The sequence below is a fragment of the Lissotriton helveticus genome, chromosome 10, assembly GCF_964261635.1.
Source record: "Lissotriton helveticus chromosome 10, aLisHel1.1, whole genome shotgun sequence".
In the NCBI taxonomy this organism is placed as follows: Eukaryota; Metazoa; Chordata; class Amphibia; order Caudata; family Salamandridae; genus Lissotriton; species Lissotriton helveticus.
The window spans coordinates 188,936,096-188,949,896 of record NC_136071.1 but is presented as its reverse complement, the minus strand read 5'-3'; the positions used below and the strand labels follow the sequence as shown (position 1 = coordinate 188,949,896).

The 13,801-nt window shown below is 49.1% G+C and overlaps 1 protein-coding gene across 2 annotated transcripts in view; it reads left to right on the top strand.

The window, feature by feature from the left end:
* LOC144786124 (acyl-coenzyme A synthetase ACSM3, mitochondrial-like) overlaps window positions 1-13,801 on the top strand; it is a 413,227-nt gene that overhangs the window by 377,351 nt on the left and 22,075 nt on the right. For both annotated transcript variants that reach the window (XM_078665090.1, XM_078665091.1), the window contains exon 13: window positions 5,609-5,728. In XM_078665090.1, the coding sequence (XP_078521216.1) occupies window positions 5,609-5,728 (120 nt within the window). The remainder of the gene's footprint in view (window positions 1-5,608; window positions 5,729-13,801) is intronic.

Below are 13,801 nucleotides of genomic sequence, written 5' to 3'. Positions count from 1 at the left end.
TCAGCACCCACTTGTCCTGAGTAATTTTTCTCCACTCTGCCAGAAAAAATTGAACGCTTCCCCCCACCGGAGCGGGTAACGGATGAAGGGGAAGTAACCTCTCAGGGTCGAGACCCGGCCGGGCCTTTGTTCACGGTAGAGGACTGCTGTCCACCTCTACCCCTCTGGCGTTTTGGAAAGGGTCTCCGGAACTGCTGCTGTTGTTGCTGCTGCTGTTGTCCTGAAGATTGTCCTCGTCCTTTCCCCTGCGAACCGAACCGCCGTTGGAACGGGCGGTAGGGCTTCTTGTCTTTGGGCTTCTCCAGGCCCACAGCCGTCGGGGTCTCAGCCTTCATACGTGCCATTTCATCGTCGGCATGCTTACCGAATAGTGTCTCACCGGAAAAAGGCAGATTGGCCACCCGCTGTTGCGCCTCAGGCTTTAGTGACGTCAGCCTGGCCAAGCATGGCGGCGCTGGTTGACCCCGTGACAGTAGCCATGTGCCGCCAACAGTGCGATATCCGCAGCGGCGCTGATGGCCTAGTTCGAAACCAGCATCCCTTCCTTGACAATTTCTTGGAAGTCCTCCCTCCTGTCACGTGGTAGAAGGTCCGCGAACTGTTCCAGGGAGTCCCACAGCGCACGGCCGTACCGCCCCAGCAATGCCGAATCGCTGGAGGCCTTCATAGTAGTGGAAGAAGTCCCACAAGCCTTCCTTCCAGCCGAATCAATCCAGCGGCTCTCTTTATCCAGAGGCACGGTGGAGGACGGGGAGGTAGCATGCAACTTCCTGGCCGCCGTCACTATCACGGAATCTGGCACTGGGTCCCTCTGCAGGAAAGCCGGGTCCGAATCCGGTGCCCTATACTTCTTCAGAAGTCTGGAGGGTGCAGCCTTCACCACCGCAGGTGTAAGGAACAGCTCCTCCGCAGGTTCGACCAGTCCTGGCACCAGCGGCAGCAGAGGGCGAGACAGGTGCTTCTTGTGAAGAGTCTCGAATATCACGGACGTCGTAGGTGTAGGAGCAGTCACCGTGATACCCAACTTCGCAGCCCCCCTCAGGAGAACCTCCTGGAACGTGCCGATGTCTTCTATCGGAGACACCCTAGTCTCCGGTGAGTCCGATAAGGTAGGCGAATAGGAGCGAGTCCTGGAGGAAGCCGTACGGGACCTCGAACTGCGCCTCCTATGGCGATGCCTAGATCTAGTGGAAGACCTGTGTCTACTCCTCGATCTTCCTCTCCGTCCGGAGCGCGACCGTGATCTCCTAGGTCTGGGACGCTCTGCCAGCTTCCCCGGGGCGGGCGTCTTGGGCTTGGACGGGTCCTGAGGTTTAGGAGTCCCTTTGGGAGGGGTCGGAAGCCTGGGCAACGAGACCGACCTCGGTGGAACCGGAGGCGGCTTGTCCGGCACATGAGGCCGTGGTTCCGTTGGAAGAGGAGGCAACGGAGGAGGAGTCGGACCCCTCGGAGGGGGACCCCTCGGTAACGGAGGCGGAGGTGTAACAGTCTTCTTTGGGGTATACACCTCGGAGTACACCGATCCCGGTGACCCGCCTCCTTTTCCAGATCCGGACTGTGGGGAGCCCCCCACAGCCCCAGGCCTCTCATCACGATCCCTCGACGTCGAAGAACGGTGACCAGACGGCGAGCGTAGGCCCCTCCACGTCGAGCGCCCCTTCGGCGTCGACCGTCTTCCATGCCTCGGCGTCGACCGCCTTCCATGCCTCGACGTCGATCCTGTCCACCTCGACGACGACCTCTTGCGTCTCGACGGCGACCTCTTGCGCCGCGACGGCGACCTCGACGGCGACCTCTACCGCCTCGACGGCGACCTCTTTCGCCTCGACGGCGACACCTTCCGCCTCGACGGCGATCTCTTCCACCTCGACGGCGACTTCTTCCGCCTCGACGACGAGGATCCCCTCGACGACGATCGCTTCCACTCCGTCGACGGCGAACAGCGGTGTCGCCTCGACGGCGAGCGCCGACGCCCGGCCCGCCGACGCCGATCACTCGACGTCGACGCCGAAGACGACGAAACCGTCAAAGGATCGACGGCGGCCTGTGCAACTCCCTCGACGTCGACGCTTCCTCGACCCAGAGCCCTGGGGAGACGGGGAGAAGGCCGTGGTCATCCCTCTCGACGTCGTGGTCAGTGCCACCGACCCAGACGGAGAATGGTGACGTTTGCTGGGCTTCCTGCCCCTGGGGAGCCCCCCAGAGGCCTCAGCATGGGCAGAAGAAGCCCCTCCAGACCCACCTTGCGCCTTCAGTCTTCTCTCCTCGAGGCCCTGAAGCCTGATCTTCTGTCTTTCTTTCAGGGTCCTGCCAGAGAAGCCTTGACAAATCCCACACTCCTCAGGGATGTGGGAAGAGGGAAGGCAGAGGATACACACCTCATGGGAGTCTGATTTTGCCTTCTTCCTGGAGCACTCCGGGCATTTGTCAAATAATGCAGGCATATTTGACATCAAAAGGGAGCAAAAACCAAGAAGAAACAGCACAAAAGTACTTTAGAAGCACTCAAATCGTGAAAAAACACCAATAAACCCTTGAAAAGGGAGAGCTCAATGCTCCAGGGTCCTGCTTGCAGGAGCCGGAAAAAAGAACTGAAAGTAACTGGGACCTGCAGTGCATTCTGGGATACTGTGAAGTTCTGGAAAGTTCTCTTAAAGGCACAGTATCCTGTTCTGAGCCACATAATGGCAGCCTATGGGGCTTGTCTGTCCAGGTTCTTCTCTATCATTCCAGAGGGTTTTTGCTGTTAAAGCAAGGGAAATCTGTACAGGCTTTGCTGTTTTGTGGATTTTGTGGTGGAATTTCTAGTTGAAGTACTGGACAGTGTAGCCTTTTTAGGCTGCATTATCGGTCTTTAAATTCTCTCTTAAGTGTCTGTGCAGTTCTGCATTTTTCAACACTGTAAGAGATTATTTTTGATTGCTCCGGGGTCCACACACATGGGCGGGACTATTCACTAGATTATGACTATACACAGAGATCCCCTACTACAGAACAAGCAGTCCTAAATGAAGGGCCCTCCAGTCAGTATACTACTCTACATGGCATCTCACCTGGAGAATGAGGAGGGCTGACGTGCATTATACCCATAAAAAGTAAATAAAAGCACCAACAAGGAAGGGGTAAACCGACACGCCACAGTGTCGCATGATTAAGGATATCAGAGGTCACCCAGCCTAGGCCGCACTAACTTTAACTTCGCCCTCTCCATTGTCTCTAGGCCACAATTGATCTGTTGTGGGGGTTGAGTGAGAATAAACCTCACTCATCCCAGTTCCCCATCTGGGCTGTACACCTAGTCTTGCTGCCCCCCCCCCCCCCCCCCCCCGCCAGCAGTTCAGCTAGTTCATATGGAGCTTTCATACATCATAGTCCAGTGTCTCAGCACAGGGCCCCGAACTGGTGACGGGTTGACAACTGGTCCACAACGGTTCACTTCTCTCTCTCCCCAAGCCATGTACACCCTCTCTGCTGGTTGCTGCTTCTATAGTATGGATGGCCCCCAATCACAAGTCTTTTGAGGCCTGTTCATAGGCTACCATGGAACTTCTGGGTAGGAGGGAGAAGGGGGGTCTCTCCTCTCCCCCGTGCTAGGTCTCGTCTGTTGGCTCCAGCAAGTGTGCAAGCTCCAACTCAAGCTGCCCCACCCCTCAAGTGATCTGTTGCAGTAGGCCTCACCCCTCTAAAGGCCTAGCCTGACCCCCCCCCCCCCCTCGTCTGTAGCGGGGCCCCTCTCACCTCCACCAGTCTGACAGATTGGGGCAGGGGGCTCATAACACACCCCCACCAGTTGTCGTCCTCAGCCACGGGGAGAAGAAATGACCTTTGTTACTCTCCACGTGCACTGCAATGGTCTCTCATCTCCACAGCACCCGGCCAGTCCAGGCATCGCAACATTGTTTTGGTCATCCCCAGGCAGGTGCGGGGGTTGGCATATGGTGAAATCGCTATTGCATATTTTTGCAGGGCTTGGTGGCGCAGGCTTATGGCCGGATGGCACAAGATCATGGGTCGGTGGAGCAGAGCAGCTCTAGACCGTGTCTGCCATCTTGCCTGGACTAGCCAAGCCCCCATATACCACAGGTTAACATGGGCAAACAAACATAACAAGACCTTAGAGATCCCACATGGTGTACCAAAGTATTAACACGATGCAGCAACACAATACCTTAGTTTAAATATTTACATTGTAACACAACCATAAAGGTTAGTTGAAAACAATGCATGCCTTTGGTAAAATATTACAGTCTTTTTGATTTGTGAATAGGGGTTAGTGGTCTATCTCATTTTATATTTCTATTATGTTAGAGCATTGTGGAGCTGGCAACTTAGCTATAAGGTCTGATACCAGTAAGACAGTGGAGGCATTAGTCATTCTGGATGTCGACTAAAGGAGAACGAATATGTTGAAGTTGAGCAATAAAGTAGAAACAATCCACTCAGCAACCCCCATATATGTAAACATATTGTTATATAAGCCCTAATAGTGTTCCTTACACTTCCCCCAAGCATAATATCCAGCACGTGCACGCCCTGTTGGTGTATCCATGAGTAGAGATACAGTGCAGCTCCCTTGTATATTTTGGAATTTCATAAAGGTCTTCGATACTATCGGTTGAGCTTTGGATTGGAGTAAATTCTTAAAGCTAGAATGCCCCATCTCGTTAATGTCCATCCTAAGGATACTCCGTAGGCATCCCTATATCCCTAAAATTCAGCTGTGAGGCAAGGACCTGTATTGGCTTCCACCTTTTTCAATATTCTTTTAATTGATATGGCTCCTGTTCAAGATTCAGTACATAACTCCCTGTTTAATCCCAAAATTAAACTTACCTCAACTGACATTTTCCTTCACTATATGCAAATGATGTAGTAATGTGTCATAAGACCCAGTTGGATTTAATTTGAACACATTCAGGTAGAATGTCAATTCCACAATAACCAGAGGAGAAATTTGATGTCATCGTGTGCAGCAGTTTCAAACACTGACAATCAAAAGGCTGCAATAAGCTGTTGTCAATGCACTGTGATGACAATTGATTTTTTCAAATATTTTATTAGGTGCGAGTCAAGGATATGTTTACTATGCATATTTTTTCTAAAATGTACGTGTCTTAGTTTTTTATACTTACATTGGAAAGTTATCAAACAAAAATAAAACAGAAAAAAAACTAAAAAGATCATCATGGCACTAACTGTCAAGAGTGATTATAGGGGATGTAAAATTTGCTTTAAGGAGTGCTACTTAATTGGTTTTGGTTGCAATGTTTTTGCATTCTGCCCCTCGCAGTGAACGCATTAAATACCAAATTATTAAGTCTTAGTAGACAAAGGCATCCAGCCCAGATATCTGTGTGGAATATGAACGTCACAGGGTGGACCCAGGTGGTCCACCCAGGGTTTGTCCTCCTAAGTCAACATAAACAAGCGCCATTGAGCTGACCCATGGTCTTATCGGTGTTAACTTTGTAATGGCTTGTGTTGTACAACATACCCTGGTATGAAATGCACTTGTCTTTGCAGTGTAGCGTTTACATATTTTAATGCTTCCAATTTTATTTTGACTTCATAGCCTGCAATTACTAATGTTGTCTTCTTGCCGTTTTAGATTGTCAAAGCCTTTGTTGTTTTGTTACCTGCCTACCAGTCGCATGATCCAGAAGAACTCGTAAAAGAGTTGCAAGAGTATGTGAAAAAAGTGACTGCTCCATACAAATATCCAAGGAAGGCAAGTGTGTGTCATTAATTCGATTTCTTGAAGCACAGATTTAATTTAATATTTTATTAGGCTATTCATTTAAGGATGTACGCGCTTCAGAGCATGTCAAGCCAAAGTGTCCGGAAAGAGAGTAATAGGAGTTAGTGGATTGGTGGAGACTCTAGTTCTTAGCTCAAGGCAATTGGCTAATATGAACCAGCATTGGCAAAGCCAGTAGGTCTTGCCTATAAGATCTTTTGGCTAAAGCAATGTTTTGTAGCCATGCAGTACAGCAGAGCCGCTGTAGTGCAGCATGGGTAGAAACCAATTTATAAAACGCTATGACCTGACCAGCAATACTGCATTGAGGGAGGGCATGAGAGAAGGACGCAGGTGTGTGGGGAGAAGACAGGCAAGAAAGGATTGGGCAGCACACAGACAAGTGAGGCGTCAGTGTGAGGGGCTATGCCCCCCCACCCATAAAAAAACGAACAAAATTTCAACATCATAATATAAACATAAAATATGAATGCATTGAGAAATAAAAATATACACAATAAAAAATATTAAAATACAAATACCAGCGAATATTGCAACGTTGTTTAGAATGCCTTTATGTATTCGAAATACTAAAGTTTACATGTTAATACAATCCTGGGCCCTGGTTTGAGCTTTGTCAACGACATCAAATCAAGTTAGATTTTGAATTACTTGAGGCTTCTACTATAATTTCTTCTCACTTTCCATGCGGGCTAAATTTGTCACCACAATATGCACATATAAAGGAATGCGCTGGGAACAAAGCAGTAGGACTTGGTTACAAAACGAAAAATACAAAAAAGGTTTGAACTACTTTGTCCTCAAAAAGGTGTGAATGTACAAAAAAAAATAGGAAATATGCCACTGTTTAGTTAAGATAATTGGCTAAAACAACAACTGTCCTCATTTAAATGCACGGGCCAGTGATTGGTGTAGGAAGCAGTGGAAAGCACAGCCATCAGAAATGCAGATACAAAGTTCAGAGCTCTAATGGATAAGATATAGCATTGCTCATAATCCACAAAGGACTAAGTTTTCAAATACCGGCTCAAACGAGGGTTAGTGGGGTCCTCAATAAATATATGTAGTAGTAGACAATCATTGTAACAGGTCATCACATTAATGCTAGAGATTCCTGTGTGGTCCCATATTTGATTATTGACGATTTAATGAAATGAAGTCTTCACATGCTTGAACCAAGGATGGCAAGATATAGCTGTTGTTCGATCACCTGGTTTCCCCTATAGGAAGGACAAGAACTTCAACCAAATACTTAGCTGTGGTCGGTGCAAAATGTTCCTAGGAAAGGCAATGTATAGAGATCAATTGATACTAATTAATATTAATGCCCCTGAAAAATCCCACAAGCATCCATTTTACCCGTCATCACTATTTATCACACAGGATACCACAACATTATGGCAGTTAAACTCCCTGGTTTTACCCCTCCAACCCTTAAGCCCCCCCCCTCACAGACAAAGGGTATGCGTCACCCGTGTTTTTCATCCTGGTAAAACAGTTACTCCGGTCCCATCGGGCCATCTAAGAAGCCGCAATAGCTCCCCACAGTCCCCAGGCCTTCTCCCACTTACTGGGGCACCCCTTCCTTCTTAAACCTGCCACCCGGCACCAATCCATGTCCATTTGTAACTGCCCCACCCAGGGCTGGACTGGGAACTGAAAGCAGCCCTGGCAAATTTTGCCAGACCAGCTCCCGTCTGGCACGTAGCAAGCCCGACCGCTACTAGGGGGGTTTGGGGGTGTTCTCCCCCTGACAAAATGTTGGGAAAAGACCGACCAAAACGGTGAATTTTACAGCACATTTTTTATCACATATTCAATTGTATCAACTTTAAAAGCACAGTAAATAGTAGAGGATGACCTTAAAGAGCACCAGGTTACCCACCAAGTCATATGTACCCATGACCTTCTTTCAGAGAGTACCAAAAATAGACACAAGTAGTGAATCAAAGAGAACAAAGTAAGAGTGAGACCAGCCCCCACATGGTGTGTAGCGAGCAAGCGCAGTGAGCAACCACTACTAGGGGGAGTTTGGGGGGTTATCGCCCCAAGACAATTTGAGACAGAAAGGCCAAAGCTAAGCATTTTTCAACACATTTTTCATTCCATATTAGATTTATTAACTTTTAAAGCATAGTAAATTATTACCTTATGGAGCACCAGGGTACCCAGTCATAAATCACAGACATTCCTACAGACAACACTAAAAAATTAAATGTCAAGCATGTAACATGAATTTAAATATAATTTATTTTTCATATAAAATAGCATAAATTCATTTAAAAACGCACTTAACTTTAAACAATTGTGCAAAGGTACAGAGTAAAAAGTGTACAAGACAATGTGTACTTCAACCCTTGTGGTACCAACACTTTTGCAAAGAGCTGCTACTCTTTAGTGCGACCCGAAGTAACACTTCTAAAGAGGACTGATTTGCTTTCTTGGTGCAGCACGTCACTGCCAGGGTGTAATAACTGTGATAGGTCAGTGACTGCACTTCGAGGTGAATGCAGCAATATGGGACAGTGAGCACCCACTTTATTTATTTTGAACATTTGCAAACCCGCTTATGCTGTGTGTCGGCTGAGGCATTTTTTGTTTACTTTTTATACAGAATGACTGATCTTTGTAGCGGTCTGGTGCAACTGCAACATTTGGGTGCCCTTTGGGGTGCGTTGTTCTGCCATAAGGGTGCACTCACTGAATAGTTCTTGAAAAGGAAAGTGTCTGAATTTCTCAGTTCATGGAAGGAAAAAAAGGCCCATAATAATAAAAAATAAAAAAAGCAACAGAAGACCAGTTAGGTTTCCCCTTAGTGAGGCAATGTACATTTGCCAATTAGTTTTGCTGTGTATGTATTCTCCAAGGAGTTCTGGAAAAGGCCTGAGTGATGCTTTAGCCTAAATATAGCAAATTCTCTCCGCCTCCTCCTGCCCCCTGCTCACCACATGCCCTCGAGGTCCTCCTGGATTCCAGGTTGATGCATGTAGCATGTTTCGACTTCTGAGGGGTGATGATGGCTCATGGCTGGCTAAGTTACATGGTGGATTGGGGTCCGGGATATCCGCTCCTTGTCATCAATCATAGCCTGTCTGCCCTAGAATCTGAGGCCTGCCACCACCTCACTCCGCCCGTGCTCACAACAAACAAAACCACTACGCTGCAGAACCAGGCCGAGACCTAGCCCTGCTGCCCCTGGCCCCTTTAGCTTTTAATTCATTTATTTGGCCCGGTCGCGACGCCCCCATACAATGCCACCAAGCGCCCACCACCAAGTGGTCGAAGTGGGGGGGAAAAAAAGTAGGGGGAACTATGGGCGGAGAATCAGAGGGCAGGAATAACCCGTGGATTGGGTCAGTGGGCAGAGTCAGGGGTGTGGCAGAAAGAGCAAAATATTCCAATTTTTAATATTTGTTTCCCACTTCACTAACCGGTTACAGCTTATTACGTTATTTAATTTAACCAACGGATACACATGTTTATTTAAGGTTTAATATTAGTTATTGACATTAAAATGCATTCACAAAGTGGTATACGTTTCCAATCAAAGAATGTTCCAAATATCCTGAAAAGTGGAATCGCAAGCCTTTTGTCTCCCAGCAATGGAGTTTCTGTCATCAGCACTTCTCCCTTTTCCACAAGAGCAGTTCAAACAAGAATGGCAAAATATCCTAGTTTGAAAATGTTTTCCACATAATTATGGCTCTGTCATATTTGCCACATAATACAACATCTGCTGCATAATCGGTCGATTTTAACTAATAAATTGCTTATACCTCAAACGTATCAAAAGTTACTAAGAAATGTGACTTGTGCTGCTGTGAAGTGGAGGGCCCCATGAAAAAATGGACTGGTCACCTTTCTCACTGCTGCAGCTGTATGTTCCACTGGTACTAATAAGTAAAAATCTTTGCAGAGGCTGTTAGCTTCTGTAAAAATGTCAAAATAATTAAGTATCAGAAAATTTACAGCACCACTTATATCCGTGTAGGGTGTCAGAGCGCTTTACATCACACATATTAGACAGAGACAATCAATCATACGTGTGTAAATCACTGTATAGGAAAAGTTACATAAGAAAAAGGACTACAAGGTGTAGGAGTCACATGACAACCATACTGGTAAACAGCATAGCTTAATAGTGATTGGTGGAGAAACACAAACTCAGAATTTAAAACGTAATACCATGTTCGAGGCATGTGGGCTGCTAAATTCATATCTTTAGCATAGATCGCCGCCTAGTGTTGGGTCCGGATGATTGCACATTGTTGTCCTGGAAGAGTCTTCGAAGTATCACGAGATAGGTGGCTCCTCCCCTGGACTACAGTGCGCATGGGCATCGACTCCATCCCCAGATTGTTTTTTTCCGCCATTGGGTTCGGATGTGATTTCGACGACTCCTTGTCGGAATCGAAAAAAACTTACTACTTAAGGCCAAAAGGCCTTCGTTCCCTGCGTCGGTATTGTTAGCGTGCGGTCTCGAGCATCGTCCCACTCTTCGAGTCGGATTTCTGCGGAGTCAAGTAACTCTTCGGACATCGAGGCCCTCTCGTCGCAGCAAGACCCTGACGACCTTAACATGGAGCGGAGCCCGTTCAAGTTCTGCCCCGTCTGTGGATCTAAATATCCCCATATCGATGTGCATCCAGTCTGTAACAAATGCCTCTCGCCGGACCACAACGAGGACAACTGCATGGCCTGCTCAAAGTTCAGGTCAAAGAAAACGCTCAAGCTTCGGCGCGCGGCGCGCCTCGAGGCCCGGCGAGCGGCTCCGGCACCCGACGACATTCGACGACCCCGCAGAAGAAGGCCGAAGCCATCATCTTCAGATTTCCCCCCCGTCGACGGAGGTTGAGGCCGATCCCGAGGAACAAGTCGAGGAACAAAGCCAAGACCTTGAATGCGTCGAGGAGGTAGGGGACGACGAAGAAGTCTATGGGGCCGCGGAAGATAGCTCGGAGGAGGAGCTATGCCCCGAAAGTTACATGATTCAGGCTCAGGTCACAGGATCGCCACTCGGCCTTACCCACGACCCTGCACCGCTATCCCCGGCCCCGCCTTCTGGCCCGGCCACGGACACAACAGCGGAGACGCCATTGCGCGTATCGAAACCGAAACCTTCGGATTCGACGGCACCTAAGATGGCCGACGTCCCATCAAAAACGAAACCGAAACCTACGGCTTAGACAACACCTAAAATGGCCGACGTCCCGTCAAAACTGACGAAGCCTGCTACCTCATCGACTCCGTCGCCCTCCGGCCCTCCGAAGTCGAAGAAGGCTGTCGAGTCGACAGCGCCGCAGAAGGTGCCCAAGGACCCGTCCTCGAAGAAGGTCGTCCATCAGGTGTCGGTCACGGTTGCGCCGGTTAAATCCACTAAAGCCGTCGAAACAAAGTCTGCTCAAGACATCGACCCGAAGTCCGGAGGCACTACGCATCGGCACAAAGACACCAAATCTACAACAACGGCACCGGCGACTAAGCCTGTAACGGAGGCAAGGACCGTCCCAACTGACGATGCACCGGCGGCCACCGCTTCAACGCCGACGGCCTCCGATGGTACCGGACATACGGCGTTGGTTGCCAAACCATCGCTTTCCTTCACAAAGCAAGCCGCTGGCTCCCTCAAACGTATTCAGGAGAAGTCTTCGTCGTCGACGACCCACACGCCGTCGGCTCCGAAACCAGTGGACGTGCCTGCGAAGCCTTCGAGTAAGCTTCTCTACACCCTGCCGCCGAAGGTGGCTCCGAAGGCGTTTGCACTCAAATCGGTGCCAAAGATCACGGAAACGTCGGAACCTTCGACGCAAAGTGGCCGGCCGGATCGACATCAAGCCTCAGAAGAAGAATCTGAGCGTTACATCGATGCCGAAAAAGGAAATTGACTCTCTATAAAAGAAAGATCACTTCCCAACCACTACAATCATATGTCATTCCTCTAAAAAAGAAAAGGCCAGTACAGGACATTCCTGCACTTGTGGAACCTATTCAGCCTCCACCAAGGAGGAGTCCATCACCTTCTCCAAACCAGTCAGGGGGAGAGGAGGATGACCAAAATGACCAGTACAATTTCCCGGACAATGATGACCCTGATGTCCATCAGGACTCATATGACGACCCTGGTGACCAGGGAGGCCATCAGGTGGTACAGGACCCACAGGTTTTTGGTGCACGTACATCCCCAACTGAGGATTCCGCGGCATTCAATGCCTTAATAGAGCGGGCAGCTGCAAATCATAATGTAGACATGCATGCTGACCCAGTGGAAGAAGATTTCTTGTTTGACACTTTTTCGGTCTCAGAAAGAACAGTTAAAACCCTTCCTATGCTAAAAGGTGTCCTTAAGCATGCCCCAGAGATCTTTAAAGCACCTACCAGGGCGAGAGTGGTGAACCCACGCATCGTAAAGAAATACAGGCCGGCACCTGGGGACCCTGCATATATTCGGGGACAGTTGCCTCTGGACTCTCAGGTCGTCGCCAATGCCCGCAAACGGGCGAACTCCCAGACAACGGGTGAAGCTCCTCCCCCAGACAAGGAGTCGAAAGTGCTTGAGGCAGGGGGCAAAAGGGTAGCTGCGCAGGCTGCCAATATCTGGCGTATATCAGACACTCAGGCACTATTGGCGCGTTATGATAGGGCGCATTACGACACCCTAGAACAGCTCCTTCAACACCTACCCGACCAGTTTAAGGAGGGAGCAGAAATGCTCATACAAGAGGGAAAGCTCATTTCAAACGCAGCAATAAAGTGTGCACTTGATGTGGCTGATACAGCGGCTAGGGCGATTAACACTAGCGTCATGTTAAGGCGCCAAGCATGGCTTCGCATATCAGGCTTTAAGCCTGACATTCAAACAACAATACTCAACCAGCCCGTTAATGCTGACAGACTGTTTGGCCCAGATGTGGACACCACCCTCGAGAAAATTAAAAAGGACAATGAGACAGCTAAGTCCATGGGGGCGCTTCAGTCTCAACAGTTCAGGGGGAGCACTTTTCGTCGCTCAGGTGCACGCGGTGTTACCAGAGGACACTTGGGTCAACAAACACAGTTCACGAAAGGTGGCGCACAATCCTCGTACCCCAAACAAAATAGAGGGGGTTACAGAGGTAATAGTTCCAAGGGCAGAGGCAGAGGGAACAACAACTCCCGTTCCTCTGCCGCCAACAAACAGTGACTCTCTGTCACTGCCCCCGACCATCCAACACCTGTCGGGGGGAGACTCCAGCAGTTCCTGCCAGTCTGGACGTCCATCACCACAGACAGGTGGGTAAGACAGCTTATCCAGTACGGTTATTGTCTGGAGTTAACCTCCACTCCACCCAACATTCCCCCAAGGCAACGTCCTATGTCGGCAGAGCACTTGCACTTATTGCAGCAAGAAGTAGTAGTGATGCTGCAAAAAGGCGCAATCGAGCTCGTACCAGTGGAGGAGGAAGGCACAGGGGTCTATTCCCTGTACTTCCTTATCCCAAAGAAGGACGGATCCCTCAGGCCCATTCTGGATCTACGCCCCCTCAACCTGTATATACTGTCAGAACATTTTCACATGCTTACACTGCAACAAATTCTTCCCCTGCTAAACCAAGGGGACTTCCTAGCAACCTTGGACCTCAAGGATGCTTATTTCCACATACCACTCCACCCATCCCACAGAAAATACCTCAGGTTCACAATCCACAACAGGCATTATCAGTTCAAAGTCCTACCCTTCGGAGTAACCACTGCCCCCAGAGTGTTTACAAAGTGTCTGGCGACAGTTGCGGCGCACCTCAGGAGACAGAACATACATGTCTACCCTTACCTAGACGACTGGATCGTTCAGGCAAAGTCAGAACGGAAGTGCGCCGCGGACATGTCCCACACCATTCACCTTCTTCACAGTCTGGGGTTCTCACTAAACTACCCAAAGTCGCACCTTCAGCCAGCACACGTGCGGCAGTATCTGGGCGCTACAATAAATACCCTGACTGCTATGGCTCAGCCAAACCCGGTCAGGATCGACAACATTCAGTCGCTGATCCAAAGGTTCAGACCGCA